The 21,033-nt window shown below is 43.2% G+C and overlaps 1 protein-coding gene across 2 annotated transcripts in view; it reads left to right on the top strand.

Moving 5' to 3' along the window:
* Positions 1-21,033, top strand: part of PRIMA1 (proline rich membrane anchor 1) — a 55,004-nt gene that overhangs the window by 10,001 nt on the left and 23,970 nt on the right. For both annotated transcript variants that reach the window (XM_075103795.1, XM_075103796.1), the window contains exon 3: positions 20,247-20,376. In XM_075103795.1, coding sequence (XP_074959896.1) covers positions 20,247-20,376 — 130 coding nt within the window. The remainder of the gene's footprint in view (positions 1-20,246; positions 20,377-21,033) is intronic.

The following is a 21,033-nucleotide window of genomic DNA, read 5'->3' as shown; positions in this document are numbered from 1 at the left end:
CAGCCATGCTGGTCACTATTCTCCCTGGCTCTCTCAGTATTGCTAGTTCAGCCTTGTCTCTTTCTGTAAAGTGGGACACATAGAGCATTTCAGTTTTGAGTTTCCTAAGCTTCATTCCAGATGCAGTCTGTTGGCATCCCACTGAGATACTGCTGTCTTGTTCAGTATAGATGTGTACCTTACTGAGGATCTTCAAGAAGAGGGGCTCCAGCCCATGTTAGAAGTAACTAGGATGGTGGGGACTGTCAGGAGACGTGGTCACTGAGCAACTGTGGCTCTTTCAGATGGTTTGGTGTATTGATGTTTCCACAGTAACTCTCCTTATGTAAGCAACAACCTGCTCTTTAACCTGTGCCTAGAAAACTGCTTGTTGATGAAGTGAAGGGAAAGCTCACAAGGCTCTGAGGGATCTAAGGTGAACTAAGCTTATATGCTGACAGCAAAGAAAGGAGGGACTTTCAAGGATATTGAGTGTGTTCTCTAGATGTAGCTGTAATGACCTGAAGGAGATAGAGATGCTCAGAATCTGGCCTTTAATTAACTGTCTTTTTTTCCTCCCATCTGCTTTCTCCTTGTCTCTGGATTTCAGCCAGGACTAAGGCAAAGTGGTTGGAGTACTTTTTTAGGCAACATTTCTAACTCAGCTTCACAGACCCATGAGATTAAGCTAGTTCAAATGATGTTGACCATTCAAAATCTAAAATACTGCTGTTGCCAACCCTTAAATACTTTGTGAGCATGCAAGTGTCTTCAGGGGCATTGCAAAGAAGAAATTACTTGTTTGGAAGTAGAAGATAGGCTTTCAAAACAGGAAAGGGTTCGAGCTAGACATACACTGCAGTCAGTATCAATTTTAACCTGTGTAAGGTTTGAGGAAAAAGTATTTCAGGATTGACTTCTCTAAAATAGTACAAGGAAGAGAAAGGATGTTCAGCACGAACTCCTCCCTTGCTGGTCAGCTGTCTTTGCTCTACCCATCTCCCACATTAGGTGAGGAGTCCATGGTACGTCATCCCCTCTCTGGATGATGGAATTGTCCAGTAAGACATTGCTTCAGTGAAAATTTAGAGGAAGAAACTTAAATAAAAGTTTTAATCTGAGATCATTACAAGCTGTACTAGTACAGCTAAGTCTGGATATGTGAACCAACCTCTGGCTTGTTGGGCACTTGCATGTAGGTACACGGTGAGGTCTTTCCAGTTCCTGAACTCAGTGAAAGTTTGCCCTGAGCTATCAGTTGAGATAAAGCACAATCAAGTCAGTGCAAAGCCAAAGTGAATGACACCACTGCAGGGGACTCTAATCTCCAAGCTGTAATTGTATGATTTTGTTTTTCAAGGTGAAGTCTTTCCCATTATCTTTGGACATAGTGCATCTAATTAACTATTTGGGCTGGTGAAAATGCCAAAATAAAAGTGACCAACTGAAGGAAGGGTGCAACTTTTTAGCAACTACGTGAGCACAGATGTATAACTTAATTTCAGAAAGTGTGAAGGGTCCCTTCAGTGCAAGTAGGAAATCTAAGGGTAGTTGGATCTTTCTGGACAAATGGTTACAATGTGTGTAGATAGGCAGGAATCTGAAGTACAGGAGCAGTCTGGAACTTCTTAAACTTTGAGTAGGTTTTAAAGCAGCTAAAATTTGCAAATTTGGTTTGCTGACTGTTAACAACATCAACTTTCACAGCAGGAGCTTGTAGAAATAAAAACTGTACAGCTCTGGGACATAAAAGAATAAAATGTTTTTTCCTTAGGCTTTTCTACGACCTAAATGCTGGTGGTAGAAGGGACACAGTGATTCAGTGTGGATCCAGAGAATGAGTTTGAGCCTCATGCACTGTCTCTACATGGCCATTTGAGCAGGAGAGCTGAGCATGGTCTTGATGCACACCATACATGGGCACAGATGTTGATGTGCTTGCCTACACAATGCCAAAAGGACTTTTGTCCTTGGCATAGGTCTATGATTGTTGCCCAGGGGTTGAGAGGAGGTTGTGATTGCAAACTGTATTGAAATCCTCCTGGAAGCCACCACACATTTTAAAACACAAAGTGCCAAAGAATTCACTATGGGCAATCTAGTGTAGCTGCTGCAATATGGACTGAACATCTCAGAGGGTTTCCCTTTGGGTAGGCTTTTTGTCTTATGAGTGCTTTACACCTTTCCAAACAGCCACCACAAATGCAGTTCTGACCATAAGGGCTCAGCTCTCAGGATGAGCCTTTACCTACCGCCCTTCTGCCAGAAGGACTGGTTCTGAATAGTTTTGAGATATTTGGGCACTCTTGTGGAGTCTTGGATTAACTTCTCCCAAGTTGCAATGTCCAAAGGAATTGTTTGCAAACAGATGGGGGTGTTTTTGTTTTATAATACGGGGAAGATGTTTTCCTCCATACTTCATATGACATAGCAACTATCAGAACTGAACAGTAATGGAAAAGAACTACAATAACATCAAAATGGCAGAGGCCACATCATCTCCTACACCAAGACATTTATGGTAATGACAGCTACTGTGAGAGAATATTGTTTTACCACAAGTCTGGTCTAGACAGTCATTCTTTAAAATACAAGCAGAATGCTGAAACAGGGAAGCCCTTTCAGTTTTGGTAACACAGTTGTCATACCGTGAATTAGTCTTGTGTGAGAGCATTGTTTATAATTTACAAAGCAAAACCAAAATTCAGTTCTCGTCTTCTCTTACATACACTTTCATTTTACAGGAGGATTGTGTCTCTAAGAACTGGCAGTAGGATTCTGGAGCTTTAAAATCTAAATTGAAATCCAGCCCTGCAGCCTGGAGTCATCGATGATGGCACATGCAAAGCCTAGTCCAGGTTGCCATCATGTTGTTTTCACACCACAGACACTACCTTCTCTGTTAGCACAGTGAACCAAATCATTAAGTATCTAGGATGGTATTGAGGCAGAATTCACCCACCTAAATCAGAAATGCAATGATTAGATTTCCTGCCTCAAACTGCAGGCACCTCTGATTTTAGCACTAAAGACATAAAGACTTAAAATCCTGATATTTTTTGCATTTAGCACAGTTATTTCTGGCACAGGAATAAAAGTTACAAGTCCTCACCTCCCAGTCAAAATGAGAAAATAATGTGGGGCGAGGAGATTTCTTAAGCAGCAACCAAATATGAATTTTGAAATAGTTTGGACATCTGGGCTGTTATATTAAGTCTGAAGAGCTGGATTAATGACTAGAAAGCAGGTAAGACTGGAAAGGTTCATGCTAATGCTTTCATGATACGATTCTGTTATCGTTCATGCACCTAACGTCTCATCATATTGGTCTGTTGTAAAATCTGCGTCTACTTTTGTAAAACACTGGTTAGATCAGACTTTCAGTCACAGCTTCCATTGCTTTCCTGATTCAGAGTTTTTCACCACAAGAAATTCTGAAATGTTTTGTCAAGTCTAATTTTTATTTAGGCAAGTGATGAATCTTCCCCCTGCTCTGGGACCTTGCAGATTTGTTTTGAATTTTTCATGCAGTAATAAATCCATATTATGGAAAAATCCACTCTCTTGAAAATGCACTCGTTCATACATTTTGAAGTATTTAAAAGTAAGAGCCTCAGGCCAGATTTTGCAGTGCAGGAATCAGGGGGAGTTCTGTTATCTATAGTTTAAAAGCATTGTCTAATTTTGAAAAAAGAAGCATCAGATATTAAACTGATTCTGCAGTAGAACAGTCCTTTCTACTCTAAGGTGCATACTCCAACAGTGATTTTTTTTTTTTTTTTTTAAAGCCAAAGGAGTTGGCTAAGCTAAAGACATTTATTCCCTGTGTGGATGGCAGCCCATTTGTACATGCCTACCATTTCACTGAGTAAGAAGATAAATCTTCAGTGAAGTTACTGATGAGTCAGAGGCTGCTGATTTATAAGTAATAGTAGGTTCCCCTGCCCATGGCAGAGAGTTGTGCCTCATCCCGACAAGTCAGAAGTAAACTCTTACTTGGCACAAGGTGTTCTAGCTGGGAGGGCTAAGCAGCTGACCTTGGTAAAGTAGACCCACAGAAACATATGTTCTTGTAATGGTTTTGTGCATTGTCTTTGTTGTAAACATGATATAAAGGTGTTGCTCTGCCTGTGTAATTGCAACTTACGGTAATTTTTAAGTCAATGTAGCAGATCAAGGAAGCAGCAGTCTGGAAGTTTGGGATGCTATCCCAAAGTGAGTACATAGTGTCCATTAATATAGTACAAACATAGCTTAATAACTGATGCCACTGCCAAAAAGTGTCATTAATAATTATGCAAGTTAATTTAACACTTCCACTAGTAAATCATACCACATTATATCCACATCTATATAAAAGCAAATAGTGAATTCCTAACTGTTATTAAAATTACTTGTTTTATAATTTTGAAATGTCTTTTAATTGGAGCTGATATTTCATCAGTTCACTGGTTAGAAATATTTTACAGAAAAATCTGTTCCTTGACAAATGCTGCTATTAAACTGGACTTTTACTAATGGAGCAGATTCTATTGAATCATCCCTGGACATTTTCCTTTTAGAAGCAGTGCATAATCTTATTTCATAGCCACTATCAAAGGACTTGACTATCAGTGGAGCAAAGGGAGGGTTTGGTTTAACCCATGGCTTGATTTGGCAAGCTGCAGGTGTTCTACCTCAGCATTACAGGGTATCATTCTGCAGCACTGGCTGCCTACTGCTGTAGGCTTCAGTAGGGAATGATGGTGAGCAGCATCTCTACAAAAGCTCCCCTACCTGTGCAGGTCCAGACTTCTGTGTAAAGCCTGAGAAAAGTGCAGATAGCTACCGGTAACTAATTTGCTTTAGTGGCTGTAAGGTAGTCTGTGCCTTGTCTTTTAGCTTTCAGAGAGTTACAAGTGTACTCTGAGTAGTGATTGAGGACTTCGTGTTGGGCATTTGGCACAGTGAAACAGCTTCAACTGTTAATGTGATGTAATTGCCATTTTAAGTATTCTATATTTTGTGGACACTGCTTCAAAATTTATCAGTTGATAAATGTAATTTTATTTTTATTAGGATTAAATTTACTCCTGGTTTGGAAGGCATTTCAAATTTCAGTTCCATTTTACTCTGGGTGGGTCATCAATTTTATTCCGTTAAGTTGAACCCAAATACAATTTGGAAAAGGAACTTGAGGGCACTAGGGTGGGAATTATTAATTGGGATGTTTTTAAGTGATAGCTCTAGCCCTTACCCCCAGCAGTAACTGAGCCATTGAAGTGATACAAGCAATAAACTATGTAACATCAAACAGGAGGATTATGTTTATATAGATGCCATACACTAACAGAAGTATCAGCTACGTAGTCAGCAGGCTGTTCCCTAAAACTCAGACACACAGCTTGCAATATGGCTTTCTTTGTACAGTGAACTCTTTAAAGCCATCTGTACTTACCAAGCTAAAGTATATGTCTATTATAGTCACTCCTCCATAAAGTATCTGAATGCCCACCAGGCAAACGGTTAATTTTTCAGAGACGGACACAAACCGGTGCCTTAGGAACTGGTGCTACTACCACAGTAGAAAAATATTCCAAGTATTTCCAAGTCTTCCACAACCTGTGTTAGGAAATTCAGTCTGCAGTTGGCTGAAGCTGGTTTTGTATCTGCCATCCCTGAAGGGGAACTAATTTTGAGAATGTTTCAGCTCTAAGCTGTGAGGCTTGTCCCATCTTTACTTTTATCTGGAAGTTTCTGAGCTCTTTAAAAAGCCACTAAAGGATCTAACAGATAATATCTTAATCATACCAGTAGCACTGAATTTTACTTACATTTCATAGCCTGTGACTTTGATGGGACCACTCATGTGAATACTGTGCAGCCCAAAAAAGTTGTGCGGACCTGGACTTTAATTTGATCTATATAAAGAACATTATACCAAGAAAATCTGTCATCTTTCTGTGGAATTAAATCTGCCAACCCTGAGGTATCTTATTAATCATCTCTGGCAAAAGACTGGTCATCAATGCAGAGCTTAGACTTCTGAAATAATATTTTAGCTGTTTGAATTTCAGCCTACATTATCCCTCCTTTGAAGGCCTGTTCACTGCACGAGCTGAAAGATGGATAAGCTTTCAGAAGACTTCATGGTGACGTATTGTGACTCCCGCAAAAGAGGCGGCTTGTCCACCCTGTGGGGAACAGCAAAAAGAGAGTCTGGGGTGCTGCTTCTCCCTCTGCCACCAACCTACTGGGAGATCCCAAGAGAGTCAACTACCCCATCAGCCACTCAGAGTTTTCATATCTGAAACAGAGGTATTTTTTCACCTCTGTGAACTTTGGATTTGAGACTAGTAGATGTCAAGCACTGAAGATTATTATTATTTTTAGGATCAAAAGTGAACAGTAATTGCTACAGAACTGATCAGTTATGTCCTGTCCTACCACTCATCAGGAGGCCGCACCACCACACAGCAAGGACGATAAGTCATTCACCACGCCGAGAGCAAGAGGCAGAGCCTATGGCCATGTCATCACCACATGGTAATGAAAGAAAGAAGGCAGCCTGAGGGGCTGGACAAGAATCCACAGTGCAAAACATCACTACATCATGTCTCATTTCTCCTCTGTCGATGATATAGCTTCAACAAAGCCATGGCAAAGGAACATGTATCAGCAGATATGGGAATTAATAGCCTGAAAGAGATATCACTATATGTAGTTAAAGTGTCCATATGGGTGGCACTACCATCATACCTCAACAGACTCAGCTGTACCTGCCTTCACAGTGCCTCTTGGGGCATGGATTTCATCCAAGGGTGCCTGAGGCTCAGTAAAATCAAGGGCTAGATTTTTAAGGGCTTTTATCACCTAAAAATGCAGATGGTTGCTGAATGAGCTCTCCAAACCACTTAACTCACAGCAAGCGTCCTAAGTCATGGCCCACTCCAGCTTATTTTGGAGAGGACAGATGCTTTTTATGTGCTGTTTACTAAGTACTTCCTTGCTGCTGACCTGATGCAGGTGGTGGCCAGCAGGTCATGAAGGAAGATGACACCAATTTTCTAGACATCTTTCTCCTTGGAAGTCAGTTCTTCATAAGATGCCTTCTGCAGCTGCACCGCCCCATGCAGGAGCCTGTCTCCCTGAAAGAGCTGGTAGCTGGTGACGAGCCCATCTTCTGCCCCAAAACAGCCTCTGAAGCAGCCTAAGCCAGCTTGACTTGGGGAGGCAACTGTCCAGAAAACTAATTTCTCTTCATGCCTCTCTTACTGTGGTGGATCAGGGAGGTGATGTTGGTTATGTGATGAAGGAGGAAAGCTCTGTGGGAAAATGCATCTCCTGTCCCCTGTGACCCTTTACTTCTTCCACTGGTCCTTACCACTGTAAAATACCCCAGGGCCCAGTGCCATAAGACTGCAAAGAAACGTAGCCTTTTTCCCAAGAAGCTTGAAAAAGTCTCCACATTTGATTCATAGCAGCAAACCTCCTCTTGCCCATGTTGAAGTTGCGCATGCATGTACTGAGCTCTGTGGGTCTCATCTCAGTGGGCAGGGGGCCCGCCACAGCAAACATCAAAACAGAAGCTTCCAATTTTTTTTCAACCTTGTTAAAAGGCACAGCAAGGAAGCCAGAGGCTCACATGGCAGGGCAGCTGACCAGTTCCTTGCAAATAGCTGCAGGGCAGGTGTGCCTGGGGCACGCTAGCAGGGGACTTGGTCTGCAAGGCTGATGGTTTGACACCTGTTACAGGTCTTAAGTTCATTCTTAAAAAGTGTTGGGAGTTCACTCATCCCTGTGTATCATAGATCATTTTTAGATTCTCTCTAGGAAATCTGTGTCAGCCAAAGCAGAATGGGGGAGGGCATGTATAGATATCTGTATGTACGTACTTGCGCATATGTGTGTGCTTGTTGAATATTGATGGAAATATGCTCTTAAGTGTTCAGGTATCAGAGCACCAAAATGGCAAAGGCAGGCTTAGCATGAATGTTCCATGTTTGCAGGCCTCTTCTCCAGGATGCTCTTTTTACTGCCATAACATGGTGGGGTCCCACAATTTGCTGGGGCAAGCAGATGATTCTCAGCACTGATTTTCCCTGCTGAAGAATAGCCCGTGCTTTCTGTGCATGTTGCTCGCCGCTGGAGAGCCAGACTGTGTATTTGTGCAATGAAGTGGATGGTACTGTGCTGGCGCATCTCTGTGTCTCTCAGTGGTGCCTCTGTTCAAAAGAACTGAGAATTACTGTCCCCAGGTCAGTGCCGTGCTGCTGTTGTTCTGCTGTAGACCATGGCCTTGCTGCTGTGTTTGCTTGAATAGGTAGTTGCCAGGAAGGTCAGGGAAATACAGCTAGTTCTTGTAGAAATATAGATAATGTACTTATAACTTTACCTATTTATGCTATTAGAGAATTGGGAAAGGGATAACAACAGTGTCTTATGTTGCGCATTTTATCCCTACACCTTGAACAGTTTGGAAAGCTGGGACTACTGTCCCCATCTTGGAGAAGCAGAATCAGAGGCTGGGGGTGAAGATCTTCCCATAAATTGTCCAACAAGCAAGGGGGAAAGCTGAGGTGGGAACCCACATCCTGAGAGAAATTTCTGTCCTCTACCCACCGTGGCACTCTCCCTAAAGAGAGGTTAAAGCCTATATCATAAGACTCTGAAGATTAAACTTAAGCTTGTATATCTACATTCAGGCATCTAAGTTAAAGCATCCTGGCTCTTTGAGTTCTTAGAACCTCTGGAAATCAGGCCACCTTCTAAAATAAATTCAAGGATACTAATTTAACAGCAAATTTTCAGGCAGTTGTCACCTTTTTCTTAGAGGCACCAGATACCCACTGATCTGACTGATGACCCCTGTGTTTCAGAAGGCAGGGGAGCAAGTACAGCAGGGTTCACCTGAGCGACAGCTCTCACAGGGAGGTAGCACTTAGGACTATCTGGGGGTGTCACTTGGACTGGCTCGGTGCTGCACAGCCTGGTACTGATCCAGGTTCTGGAGAGCAGGGAAATGTGACGGTGCCCACGAGGGTCTCCAGAATGACTCTGATGCTGCAAGGAGAAGGCTGTCTTGCAAGGCACAGGCTTCAATTCTCATGTGCTTGGGACAGAAACTGGTAGCGTGTGATTTAATCAGGGTAACAACAATTCTGTCCTTTTTGCTAAGGGAGAGTCAGATGGCGAGGGAGAAACGGCGGCATCTCATCGGGATACGGCTGGATAGAAAAACATGTGACAAAGTAAGATCGGAGGGCAGTGGCTGACGTGACTTGAGCATCCATTGTAAAGATAAATGCCAGAGCTGAGTGTTAACGCAGAAGCTAGCTATGACGTAATCTCCTTAAAAGCCTTTTTCCCACAAGGTCTTTAAATGCTACTGCTTCTCCAGATCATGCTTTAGAGAACAGACTCTCCCTCTGTGCTCGCTAACCCTGCTCTCCTCCCAAAGACCTTGGCAGCTGAAACCATGTTTTTCTCCTATTTGCAGGGCCATACCTCAGTTCTGGTGGGTCCCATCAGCTTCACCGACAATGTAATAGGATTAAGACTGGCAGATCTGGCCCTCAGCCTGCTGGTTGTTTGGAGCACACACTTTCCCTCCCTACTTTTTTTGCTAGTCCTTTGACTGCTCTGCTGTCTGCTTCACCACCACCATCCTTCCATAACCATGTAGGACTGATCTGAAATACCAGTCTTCCTCTGCAGCCGTGCCAAAACCGATACAAGTTATCCTAGAACCTCAGCATCAGCCCTTCCTGGGCACCCTATGGGATCCTACCTTGTTTCTGTCCATAGGTCTTGGCTGCACAATGCTCTTGGGCACGGTGTCAGCATGCTGGCTTGGGGCAGAGATCTGGCGCCTGCCCGGGAAGTCAACAAGGCAGTTTGCTGCTGCTGCCACCCGTGTCAGGTAGTTACGGCCAAATCCAGTGTTTGCATCTGACTCCCAGGAAGGAGGCAACACGATCCAAAGGGTAGGACTGGCCAGGAGTCAAAAGACATTTTGTTTCCTGGCTTTTTCACTGAGCTGCGGTGACTTTGCACAAGCCTGTTCTTCACAATGTGCTTCACTTATGCCTGGGCGGCCAATACTTTCACCTGGTATTATTTTTATTTTGGTTCTAATGATATGTTCATTTTCTAAAGGACTCTCAAATCTGCCAGGGAAAAGCAGCTGCATGAGATCTACCAAGACAACACAGCAACGTGGGACTTTAGTGAAATCCACTGCAAAACCCAAACCTAAATATGTGCAGATTCAATAACCTCTAAAGCTTAGATCTTAAGCACCACGCTTAAAAACTCTCCCACCCGGATCCTCTTTTTTCCTCTGGCTGTATCCACACTCAGGTTTTTTCATCAGCAGTTCCAGTCCTATATTTTGCAATGAGCTGTGAACTCCTGTATGCCCTGTGACCTTCAGAAAACTCCTGCAGAACTGCCTGTCTCCTCTACCTCCTGCAAACTCCAGTCTCCAAAACTAAGCATGAAACTGAGCATGTTTCTTGTTTCAGAGGGAAGTATTTTTAGAAAGGGGGAGAAAACTAAGGAGATGGGGAAACCAAGAGTGTAGAATAACAGCGTCTACAGTGTAAAAGCTGCAGGGGAGGGAATTTCTCCAGCATCATCCCACACATGTTTTTATTATAGCAGAAGTTCCCACTGCGTAGTGATTGCAGTATCCCCCTTAAAAGTGTAGTAGGAACATATGCACGGAGCAGCTGCGTGATATAAACTTGTCTGCAACACAATGTGATAAGCAGAAGTATCATCTGCTACAGGAATAGCTAATTTCCACCAGTATTATTTAACCCAGCTACTCTGGGGAGGCAGTAAATCAGGACAGGCTTTCTGCTGAGCTACTATTGCCTGGTAGTAGTTGTTTACCCGACTAGCTAACTGCGCTCTGGAAATGGCCCTGAGTTTACAAGGAACAGGAAAGGCACAGATCTATAAGGAAGTAAAAAAAGCAAAGCCAAGATAGCTTCTTCTTCTGGATCAAGATTTGCTCCAAAATGTGGTGATTCTTATTTTCTTTAAACCAGTCTGTTGCACATCCTGTACAGTTACAGCCATGCTCCAGAGGGGAGGGTAGTGGGATAGGATATTGCTGGTCTAAAACAGTTCTTTGGTCTTTCCTCTCTGTGTATCGTCTTCCTCCTGTGCCTCTTCTCTGCGGCAGGATCTCAGGAAACAGGTCCAGCAGAGCAGCTTTCTGGGTCACTGTTCTTTGAGGACTGTGATAATCCAAATCCTTTCCACCGTGTTCGGATTTACTGGAGATGAATTTGCCCCAAGTGGACTTCATCTGTTATTGAAGCTGTTATTCACTCCTGCTTTATACCTTCCTGCTGCATTGGCCCAGTCCCTCGTGTTAATGATGGCTGTTAATAGACCTGGCTTTCTGTGCTGCTCATCCTGCACCCTTTTCCACCCCCCAACTCTCTAAACAGGTAACAGTGTGTCGACCACTTTGAGCAGAACAGCCTTGGGAAGCCATGGTGCTGTGGGAACCTCATAACTTATAGTACTTGCTGGATTTAACCCACTTGACACTGCTTTAGTATTTGGAGCTCTCCTTTGGAGCTTGCTTTGTTTCTGCTTCTTAGTGGGACACAAGGGCAAAGCAGCAGTAGGGCTGGAGCCACATACCAACCCTCGTGCCCAGCAGCTGCAATGCCAAAGCACCCCCATGCCAGACATTTAAACATCATAGACTCACAGAATGGTTTGGGTCAGAAGGGACATTTAAAGCTCACCTAGTCCAACCCCTGCCATGGGCAGGGACATCTGTCACTAAATGAGGTTGCTCAAAGCCCCTTCCAACCTACCCTTGAATGCTTCCAAGGATGAGGCATCCACAACTTCTCTGAGAAAATATGTGCAAGCATATGGCAGTGTATGTGACACTGTCTTGCTCCTCTAAGGTGGTCTTCTCCCAGTATCTCCTCTATGTCATTTCATATATCCCAGGGGGCCAAGACTGTAGCTGCCATTGGGATGCCAGGAGGATGGCACTCTCTGCCCAAAGCCCTCCAGCCAGCAGCTAGATGGGTTTGGTTATGACTATGGCTTACCATGGGGCAAAGAAGTTGCTCTATTGCAGTTGTAGCCAAATCCAGTTTATCTTCCTTCATGGTTCAATTGTGTGTATGTGCCACTGGCAATGGTGCCTGATGCTGCCACCAGCTCATGTGGTTGAGGCTGGACCTGCTCGGACTCCTCATGTCTTGGATCCGCCACAGCTGAAATCTGGGAATGCCTCTACCTTCCCCTCCCTGAGTCTGCTCACAGTCTTTGCTCTGCATGTGCTGTGCAGTCTGGAGGCACCACAGAGGATGATTATGGCCTCTTGCATGCTGCCTCTGAGGCCATGTCTGGCCAGTCAGGGACCTGTGCTGACCCAGCCCCTGGGGCTCCTGTTGGTACCAGCATTGCCTTTGGCATTTGATATGATGTGCTCCTGCATTTCCCCTCCAGCAGATGAAGCGTGGCTGGGTGTGTTGTCTGCAGGCAACAACTGTGAAGGGAGGTTGATGAGGTGATTTTTGGTCCTGCCAGGGAGACAGCGAAGTGCATCCATTCATATCTTAGAGCTCCTATATCTTCAAAATTAATATTTTCAGACACAATCAGAGGTGCCCCAGATGGGAATGTTTGCCTTTACGTGTTCAGCCAATATAAGAAATCTCAAGTGCAGAGAAGAGGGAGAAGAAAAAAAAGGAGTTGGTAGAGTTTCTCACATACTTCACCAACACTTATTAATTAATCCTGATGAGCCACTCAGCATGCAAACACATTTAACAAAACTACTAGCAGCAGTTTCATGTATATGGATGCATATGTATACCTCTTTATAAGCGTGCATTAAATATACATATATATATCTCCTTTCTACTTACATATGTGTGTTCCTACACATACATGTATGTGTATGCATGTATGTATATACATAATAATGCATATACATAATACATATGCATTTATATTGTGTGTGTATGTGTATATATATACAAACACCAGGGAATTCCTTTCACAGCATGCAGAAACCTGACACAGTCAGACAAGCCTCTTCATCTGTCAGTGGCAATCATTCCTCTGTGAGCCCGTCTTTGTACATGATCACCAGCCTGAGCGCTGCCTTCTGCGTGCAGCTGTGGTTGCAATGTGAACATGAGCTCAGGTTTCCCCCTGGCCACGCACAAGCCCCAGGGCCTGTGCATTGGGGCAGGGGTGAGGCTAGGGCGAGCAGAGGAGCCACTGCATGGCATGCATGCATGGCTTCTGCCTCAGGATGAGGCACTAAGGCCCACCATCTCCGCTTCAGCTTCTTCTTCCCCAGCCTCCCAGGAAGTTTCCCCCTCAAATCCAGGAGTGTCAATGCGTATGGTTCGAAGGGGACACATACCTTGCCTATTCCTGAAATGCCTTTTAGAATAACAGCTGAAGATCTATATATGTGTCAAAGTCTAGCAGTACCACAAACTTCATTAGAAGGCCCTTTTGAAGGATTGTTTTTCCCATGCTGGCTGCCTCTCTACTGTTACCAGCCCTGGGTACACACAGCGTTTTCCTATCACCTGGATTATTTAAACATATCTGTAGCAGTTCCTGCATGATGAAATAGAGCAAATGAAGAGGGGACACTTGAGCTGACACTGACTCACAGATCTTTCCACATCGCCCCGGGTTAGGTAAGAAAACCTGTGCCCAGAGAGCCCACAGCCTCCAGGGCTCTGGGGACTCATGACCTTCAGCAAAATTCAGAGCAGCGCTTATGAGCATCATCATGCAGGTGCTGGGACAAGGTCCTCAGCTGGCACCAGTCTCTCAGCTGGGTGGACTTCTGCCAGGTTCAGAGAATCATAGAGTAACTGGAGTTGGAAGGGATCTTTAAAGGTCATCTAGTCTAACCCCCCAGCAATGAATAGGGACATCTTCTAGTTTACATCACTTAAGCTCTTGGCCGTTTTTATTAGCTGCCGAAGGCTTCATTCTGATGTACAGTTAAGTTAATCAGCGCTCACTTTGGGGTCGATTTACACTGCTATGTGGATTGAAGGGCCTTATGTGAAGGTAGACAAGAGACCTTAGGCTCAGCACTGAAATCAGCTTTCTCAGAAAAGATGTGGTTTTGTGATGGAGACTCTCCTCACATTTCATCTTTTACACAACACAATGCTTATAGAGCAGGTGTCTGAGCCTTGGTGTCTGTGTGTATGTAACCAAAGTTCTTTCTCATTAATCAGGGGACTCACTGAACTTCTCTATTCCACAGGGGTTTGGATGAGACACCTTGATGTGAAAAGACCCAAGCTGCAACAGATTCAAAACCCCTGTCTGTGTTTAAATGGGCATGGAGGGTCCTAGGAGTCTTTTCACACACCTTGACATCTGAAATCACATCTAAACCTCTCCACGTGTTCTGGGATTGTTCCTGCATCCCAGTGTGATAATGGCTGTAGGAACCAATGGCTTCTCTCTGTCTTACAAATGGAGATGCCAATGTGCAAATTACATTAATATATCAAAATAATAAGGCAAATAAGAGTGAAGATGAGACTAGAACCCCAAACCCTGCCTTAGCCAGCAGATCAGCAGGTCTCTAAAATATGTGACATACATAGTGGCTGCTAGAAACACACTGCCTGCATCTCCAATTCCTTTTAAGTTCCAACCAAGACTGATAAAACACTTGAGGCCCTTAGAATATGAGCCTGCCTTCAAAATAAAATCCAATCTCGCTTCCTTGCATGCTAATTAAAAGTGCAGGGCTGATTCAGGCAGCCCTACAATAGCAGGAAGAATGCTGCAGGCACAGAGATGGCAGGGTTTAGCCTGTTGTGAGTATACAATATTAAAAATGGGCAGATGTCTCATAAAGATGATTATACCAGCACTCTTGACCTTTCTGCAAGAACAGGAATAAAAGCAGGAGGAAAAAAATAATCACTTTTGATTTATCTTGAAAGTGCTCTTCCTTTTTTAGGCATGAACTTACTGTTGTTGTAGAGAAGTGAGGGGGGATCACTGTCACCCTTCCACATCACATCAGCGCGCACATCTCATCAGCACACACTCAGCAGCTTCTTGGGACTGAGCCTATGGGCAGATTGACACGCTCAGACCTTGGCCAGAGACATCTCCCCTGGGACTGCACATGGGAGCACGGGTCACTGCCTCCCTTAGCTATTTTCTGGCTCAGCCCTGTGTTGTGTTTTATTTTGTTTTGTTTTGCTTTGCTTCACTTTGTTTGGATGACTGATGGGTGAGAGCCAGTGGAAAGAGATGCCCTGATGCAGGCTCCCTACCTCAGCATCACTGCTGAGGGCTACGCAGAGGCACCAACTCAGCGTAAGCCCCATGATGGAGCACTTACCCTCTCCTGACAGACTTGGTGGTGTTACTTTCCAATGTCCCAGCATGCCCATGTGAAGAGGAATCAGCCTACAACCCATACTGCAATGGAGTGGTAACCCTACTCAAAATAAATAACAGGAGTACTAGATTTCCAAAATCTTATCTTTGTAAAGTACAGCCATGACCACTAAAGATAACCTGCGGGCATATCCAATCATTCCAAGTCCTGTTTCTATATTCTGTAACAGGCAGTACAAGTATGTGTCACTTTTATAGCATACACAGAACCATTTAATGCTTCATCCAGAAGATTAAAACAGCTTTATCACTGTTTTTTCTTTTTAGTAGCTCAGGGCAATTTTGAGAGTGACCCGCTCTGAGATTTGCTAAAAAGAAATCAGAGACTTCTTTGTGATTTTAAGGAAACTTCCTTTCCAGTGACACAACCTCTATTTTTGTCCCTGGACATTGAGGGAAACCCTCGGTAGCTGAGCTAATCTTTCCTGGTATGCACATTTCTGACAAGACCCATGTGTGTACAGATACCTACTAACATTAGAACTGGAGCTGTGCCTTTATGCTGAGCCTTCAAAACAAATTTAGTCAAAGAAAGCAACTGTGAGACATTTTTGTGGTGCTTAAATAGTTTGCAGGACGCCTTTGCTCTAAAAGTACTTTTTCATGAATTTGTTTTCAGTAAATTGGATCCAGCCACCCACTGTGTGTCTGGAGTTGGTCTGTTTATTCATTGTATTTTGGGGGGAAGGGAGGAGTCACTGTTAAAAAACACATTCTCTCAGCAGTGACTTTCCATTTATACTTAGATTTTGAGACATACTGGTTCTCTGGCTTTTAACTCAACTTATGTGTGCCACACTTACTCTGTAGCTTTATAGTTTCATAACCCCAACATCATGTGGGATTGAGTGTCATATCAAAGTCTAAAGTTATCACACCAACACTAATACATCTATTTACCAAACCAGTAATCTCCTCAGAAAATATCTAGTTAGTTTGACAAGATGTGTTTTCCTAAACCTATGCTGTTTAGCATCAATTATTTATTTTAATGTTTTATTAATTGAATGAGATTTTCATTATTTTGGCAGGATTTCTGTCAAGACGGCAGGCTGTGATTGCTTAGCTTACTTTGCTTATCTTCTTTAAAATGTCATCACTTCCCTACCACTTCCCACCCAACGGTATATTCAATGTGCAGAACAACACTTCAGGGCTTAGGAGAAAAAGCACATTTTCATGGCGTTGTGTTACACTCTGAAAATCACCTTCTCCATTCAGCTGATTTTGAGACCAGTGAAGAGCAGCCAGGAATGAGTCAAACAGGAGGCAATGATGCTCTGAGCAGCTGAAGCTGCTCACCTGAGACCGGTGATGGGTGCTGAGGGAGCAAACACCATGGCCCGGCTAGCCAGCCCTCAGTAGTACCGTGGTAATGACAAAGGGACTCCCTGTGCTGAGACATCCTCCACTCCCCAAACGGACTGCTGTGAATGAGAGCAGTATGTGGCTTGTTTCTTTATGCAACAAGGGAAGGGATTCTGAAAAAAAGGATTTGGATTCAGTTGTGAAAGCATATGCCTTTTGGGGGTTTATAATGGATTTGAAAGAGGTGGTACAAAAAAGGAGGCAACCATGAGAATTGAAGTGTTTTCATGCGTTTCATCAAAGCTTTTGCAAGACAGTGAAACAACTGGACGCTGCCGTTGTTATAGGTAGTGTGGGACATCTTCTGCTCAGTGTTTACTATAATAATTTCGATATCAGAGCAGGGTTTGAGGCCCATGTCTTCCCTCTTCCACAGAGTGCCAAAGAAATCCAGTGCTACTCCATGCAAAGTGGCACAGTTGCAAGCAAGGGCTATGGGTGTCCTTACCCCAGGATAATTTCTGATCATGAAAGGCATGTCATATGTGGGCTTAGCCCCTCTCTTGTGTAACCTGTTTTTTCTACACTGTGGGTGATGAACTGGTGGCTGGGACCCAGGCACAGGAGGATGGAGAGCGTCCCCAGCCCTGGGCTGCCCCAGGGAGCAGAGCCATGGGACCCATCCTAGGGGGACGGAGACATCAGTTCCTCCCTAGCATCAAGAGCTCGGTGCAAGACTCTCTGAGAGGCACCCCTCTGAGGACATGGCACTTCCCATGCACCTCGCTGGCTCTTCAGGAAGTTCCCCTCTTGGCTGACTTTCCCAGCTGCTGTTCATAGGCACACAGCGTGGCAGGCACTTGGAGACATCCATGTGGGCCAGGCTTGGGCTTTCCATCAGCACAAAGGGATGAAAAGCAGTTCTGCTTTTCCTCAGAGGATAATTGTGAGGAGAAATGCATTAAGGTCATAGAAATGCCATGGTAATGAAGGCTATGTGAATGCATACTTGGAAAGCAGAAAATAGCATGCAACCAGGAGCTTCTTGGAAAAAAAGAGGACATTTCTAAGGAAAACAAGATTACCTAGCACTGCAATAATAAAGTGTAGAAATAGAAAATAGTTTTTAAAGCAGTATTTTAAAGCGGCTTCTTTCTGAGTGCCTGGTCTGGACCAGTGGGGAAGGGAACTGAGCCAGGTAGATTAGGGGTCACCTCCACATCAGCAATTCTTATTTTCCTGTCATTAATAACTACATATAGGTTGTCAGGAATCATATTAACTATTCAGTCCTACATGTATCTGTTTATTCTCCATGTAAAAATACTGTGATAAACCATCAAGGAGTATGTGGTGCACAGGCATGTGACAAGCCTTTTTTTCTACCTGTCTCTGCCATTTGTCAGTCATCTCATGTGTTGTGCCAAGGAGCAACCCTGTCTCACCATCTTGGTTTGCTTTACGAATAGTTTGATTGAACCCATCTTGGAGGAAGAACAAGGACAAGATAAGGATGGCCAGACTTGCACTATTTTTTATGATCTTGTCTAATTTTAAATGGCATCTTCTGATACATATGTTTCTCCTAATTTCACTGCAACCTTTTGTGTCTGTCAGGGCAACCCCAGGAGGGTGAGGTTGGCCCTGAGACTGCCTGCTCCTTCATGCAAACATTTTGTCATCTTTGAAATGCCCTCTGTTCCGGAATCTTAGAAAATAACAATATTGAAAACTTTCAGAGAATATTAAAAATATTTTTAAAATTAGCTTTACCACAACACAAGAAATAGTTCCATCACCTATTGAAAACTGACCTCTGCAGCTGACATAATAAAGTAGACATTCAGTTGCTGAGATAGTCTGTGAGTAGATACATTGCCAAAAGAGGAGTCAGGAGCTATTAGTTTTTCAAATCACTTAAGTTTTCAGCTTTATTTTTCTCTCCCATAGGAAAAAAAAAAACCACCAAATCAAAACCAAAAAAAACCAAACAAACAAAGAAAAAAACAAACCAACACAAAACCCACCATCCTCGCAGTCAATATATGTACAAGAAATTGAAGGCAATATTTGCTAGATAAGTATGATCCGAGTGATAGCATATGTTGAATGCTGATGGATGTGAGAAAGATATGGCCTCTTACACGGCACCGAATGCTGAACTGCCTATAAATTATCAAGCTGTTGGCTTTGTTATTTTGATTGCTTCTTATAGTTCTTCATCTAGTCTTTTTCTAAGGTGCTACTGTGTATTTCTCTGGTTGAATGTTGCCAATTCTTCTATAGATCATGCAGTTGGGACAAAAATATCTCAGTAATTGCGTACTTCAGGATTTTACCTAAGGAGTGTTAAACCTAAGAGTATGTTTACATCTTTTCCTAATCAAACGCAGGAGGCACAGGAGATGTCAGCTCACAATAAATGATGCAGGTGTGATGACGTATTTTAATTTCTGCACCTATTTGTGACCTTTATAACAGGAAGTTCAGAATTTAGGATATATCAGATTAAATAATTAGACTCAAAACAAAACAAATAAAAAAAACCAACCTTCTGCTATATTTAATTCTCTCCCCTACTTAACTGAAAATATAGATTTAGACAGTCCCACTGACTAATTCATTATCAAACTTCATTTAGGGTGACCCAAATTCTCATGGAGTTTATGTGGTTGCGTACACTAAGTTAAGGGTCTCTTCTCCCTCTGTAATACACTGGTAGTGCTCATGCCATTGTCTGTTGCTCACCATCCTTCAGGAAATGTGTCCCCTCAAAGCATGGGAAAAGGAATATGTCCCTGAAGGAAAAGATTTGAACTACATGCCACCAGTATTACTTTTGATGCACAATATTGCTTGTTTTGAGTAGTACTTAATAGACAATTCTAGCCCTAAACTGAATAAGAAAAATGTAATTGCTTGTATTTTCACAGGTTAACATTTCTTAATGCTGACATTTCTTAACTGTTGGACCTACAATGCAAAGACAATGTAACGGGAAGGAATCTTGTCAACTACAGTCCTCTAAAAGCAGTTAATAAATGTAATAAAATTCCTGTTCTTTTAAAACAAATCCCTCTTCCTTGCACCAAGTTTGCAATGCTGGCAGCTGCAGTACTGATTGGTAGGAACTGCTGCAGCTCCCCAGTAAACCTCACCTAATGGGGTTTGAAAGCCTTCTCTTATCAGCCAAACATCTCTCTCTAAAACTAAATCTGATGCAGCAGGAGATGGCAAATGCAGAGGGAGGAGAGGTTTCCCACAGGTAGCAGAGTTGAACCTTTCTCCTTCATGCTGAGCATGTGAACAGCACTGACACAAAGAACTTGGTCATCTGGGGACCATGATAAGAAATATCTAGTACTGAACTAGTTGATTGCTTGGGAAAAAATGGGTCCTAAATGTGAAATATCCTCTTTGTATGTATCTGCGGCCCTGGCATCATGCTATTGCATGGGTGACTGAAGCATATCTGATTATACACCGCTTATTTGGGAGTACTCATGTATTTTTCCACACTCTTTTTACAGCTCCCAAGTCTACCTTTTGCCCCACTGAAGAGACTTGGTGGCCAGGCCTGGTTATTATCATTGCAGTATGCTGCGCCACACTAGTGTTCCTCTTCGTAGTTGTCATCATTTGCTACAAAGCCATAAAAAGGTAAGACTCCAGATGCTTTTACTGTGCTTAGGGCAATGCAAGCCCACAAAGGCTGACCCAAGACTTGGCTGACACCTTGTTTTGTTTAAAGGCATTCTAAAGGCTAAATGCATCCTGTAGTAACCATGTGTTTTCATTGGAAAGTCACTGTATGTACCATATCCTGCCTGTGTAAAGGATGAGGTTTAATGCACAGTCATTCGCATGAGGAGGAGAAAAACTAGGAATGGGAAAGGGCCACAATGTTCAGATTAATATGAACTCCCCAAAGTCAAATTGCTGCAAGTTGCTGGAGAATGTCGATAGCTTTGGCTTGGCCAAGTGTGGAGGCAGGAAACACTGTCCTGTCCAGTTCTGGTAGTATTCAAAATTTACACATGGTATTTGAGATTTTTGGCCCAGGCCCATTACTAATTGTAGCATTTCATGTTGATGCAAGCTCTTGTAAACCAAACTTAGGGGTAATTTGTGTAGTTTTTCATTTGGATACTCTACTTTTAATTTATTCTTGCTTCAGATTATCATCTACAGAATCCATTTCAAAACCTGTCTCTTTTAAGTTAAAAGCCTATGTGCAGCCTATGTATAACACAGCATATAGTAACCATTTCAGCTCCCCTACCACTGTCTTTGCAATAGACGTGCTTGCATAGCCCT

This window comes from Phalacrocorax aristotelis, chromosome 9 (genome assembly GCF_949628215.1).
Source record: "Phalacrocorax aristotelis chromosome 9, bGulAri2.1, whole genome shotgun sequence".
Classification (NCBI taxonomy): Eukaryota; Metazoa; Chordata; class Aves; order Suliformes; family Phalacrocoracidae; genus Phalacrocorax; species Phalacrocorax aristotelis.
This window is presented reverse-complemented; position numbering and strand designations above follow the sequence as displayed.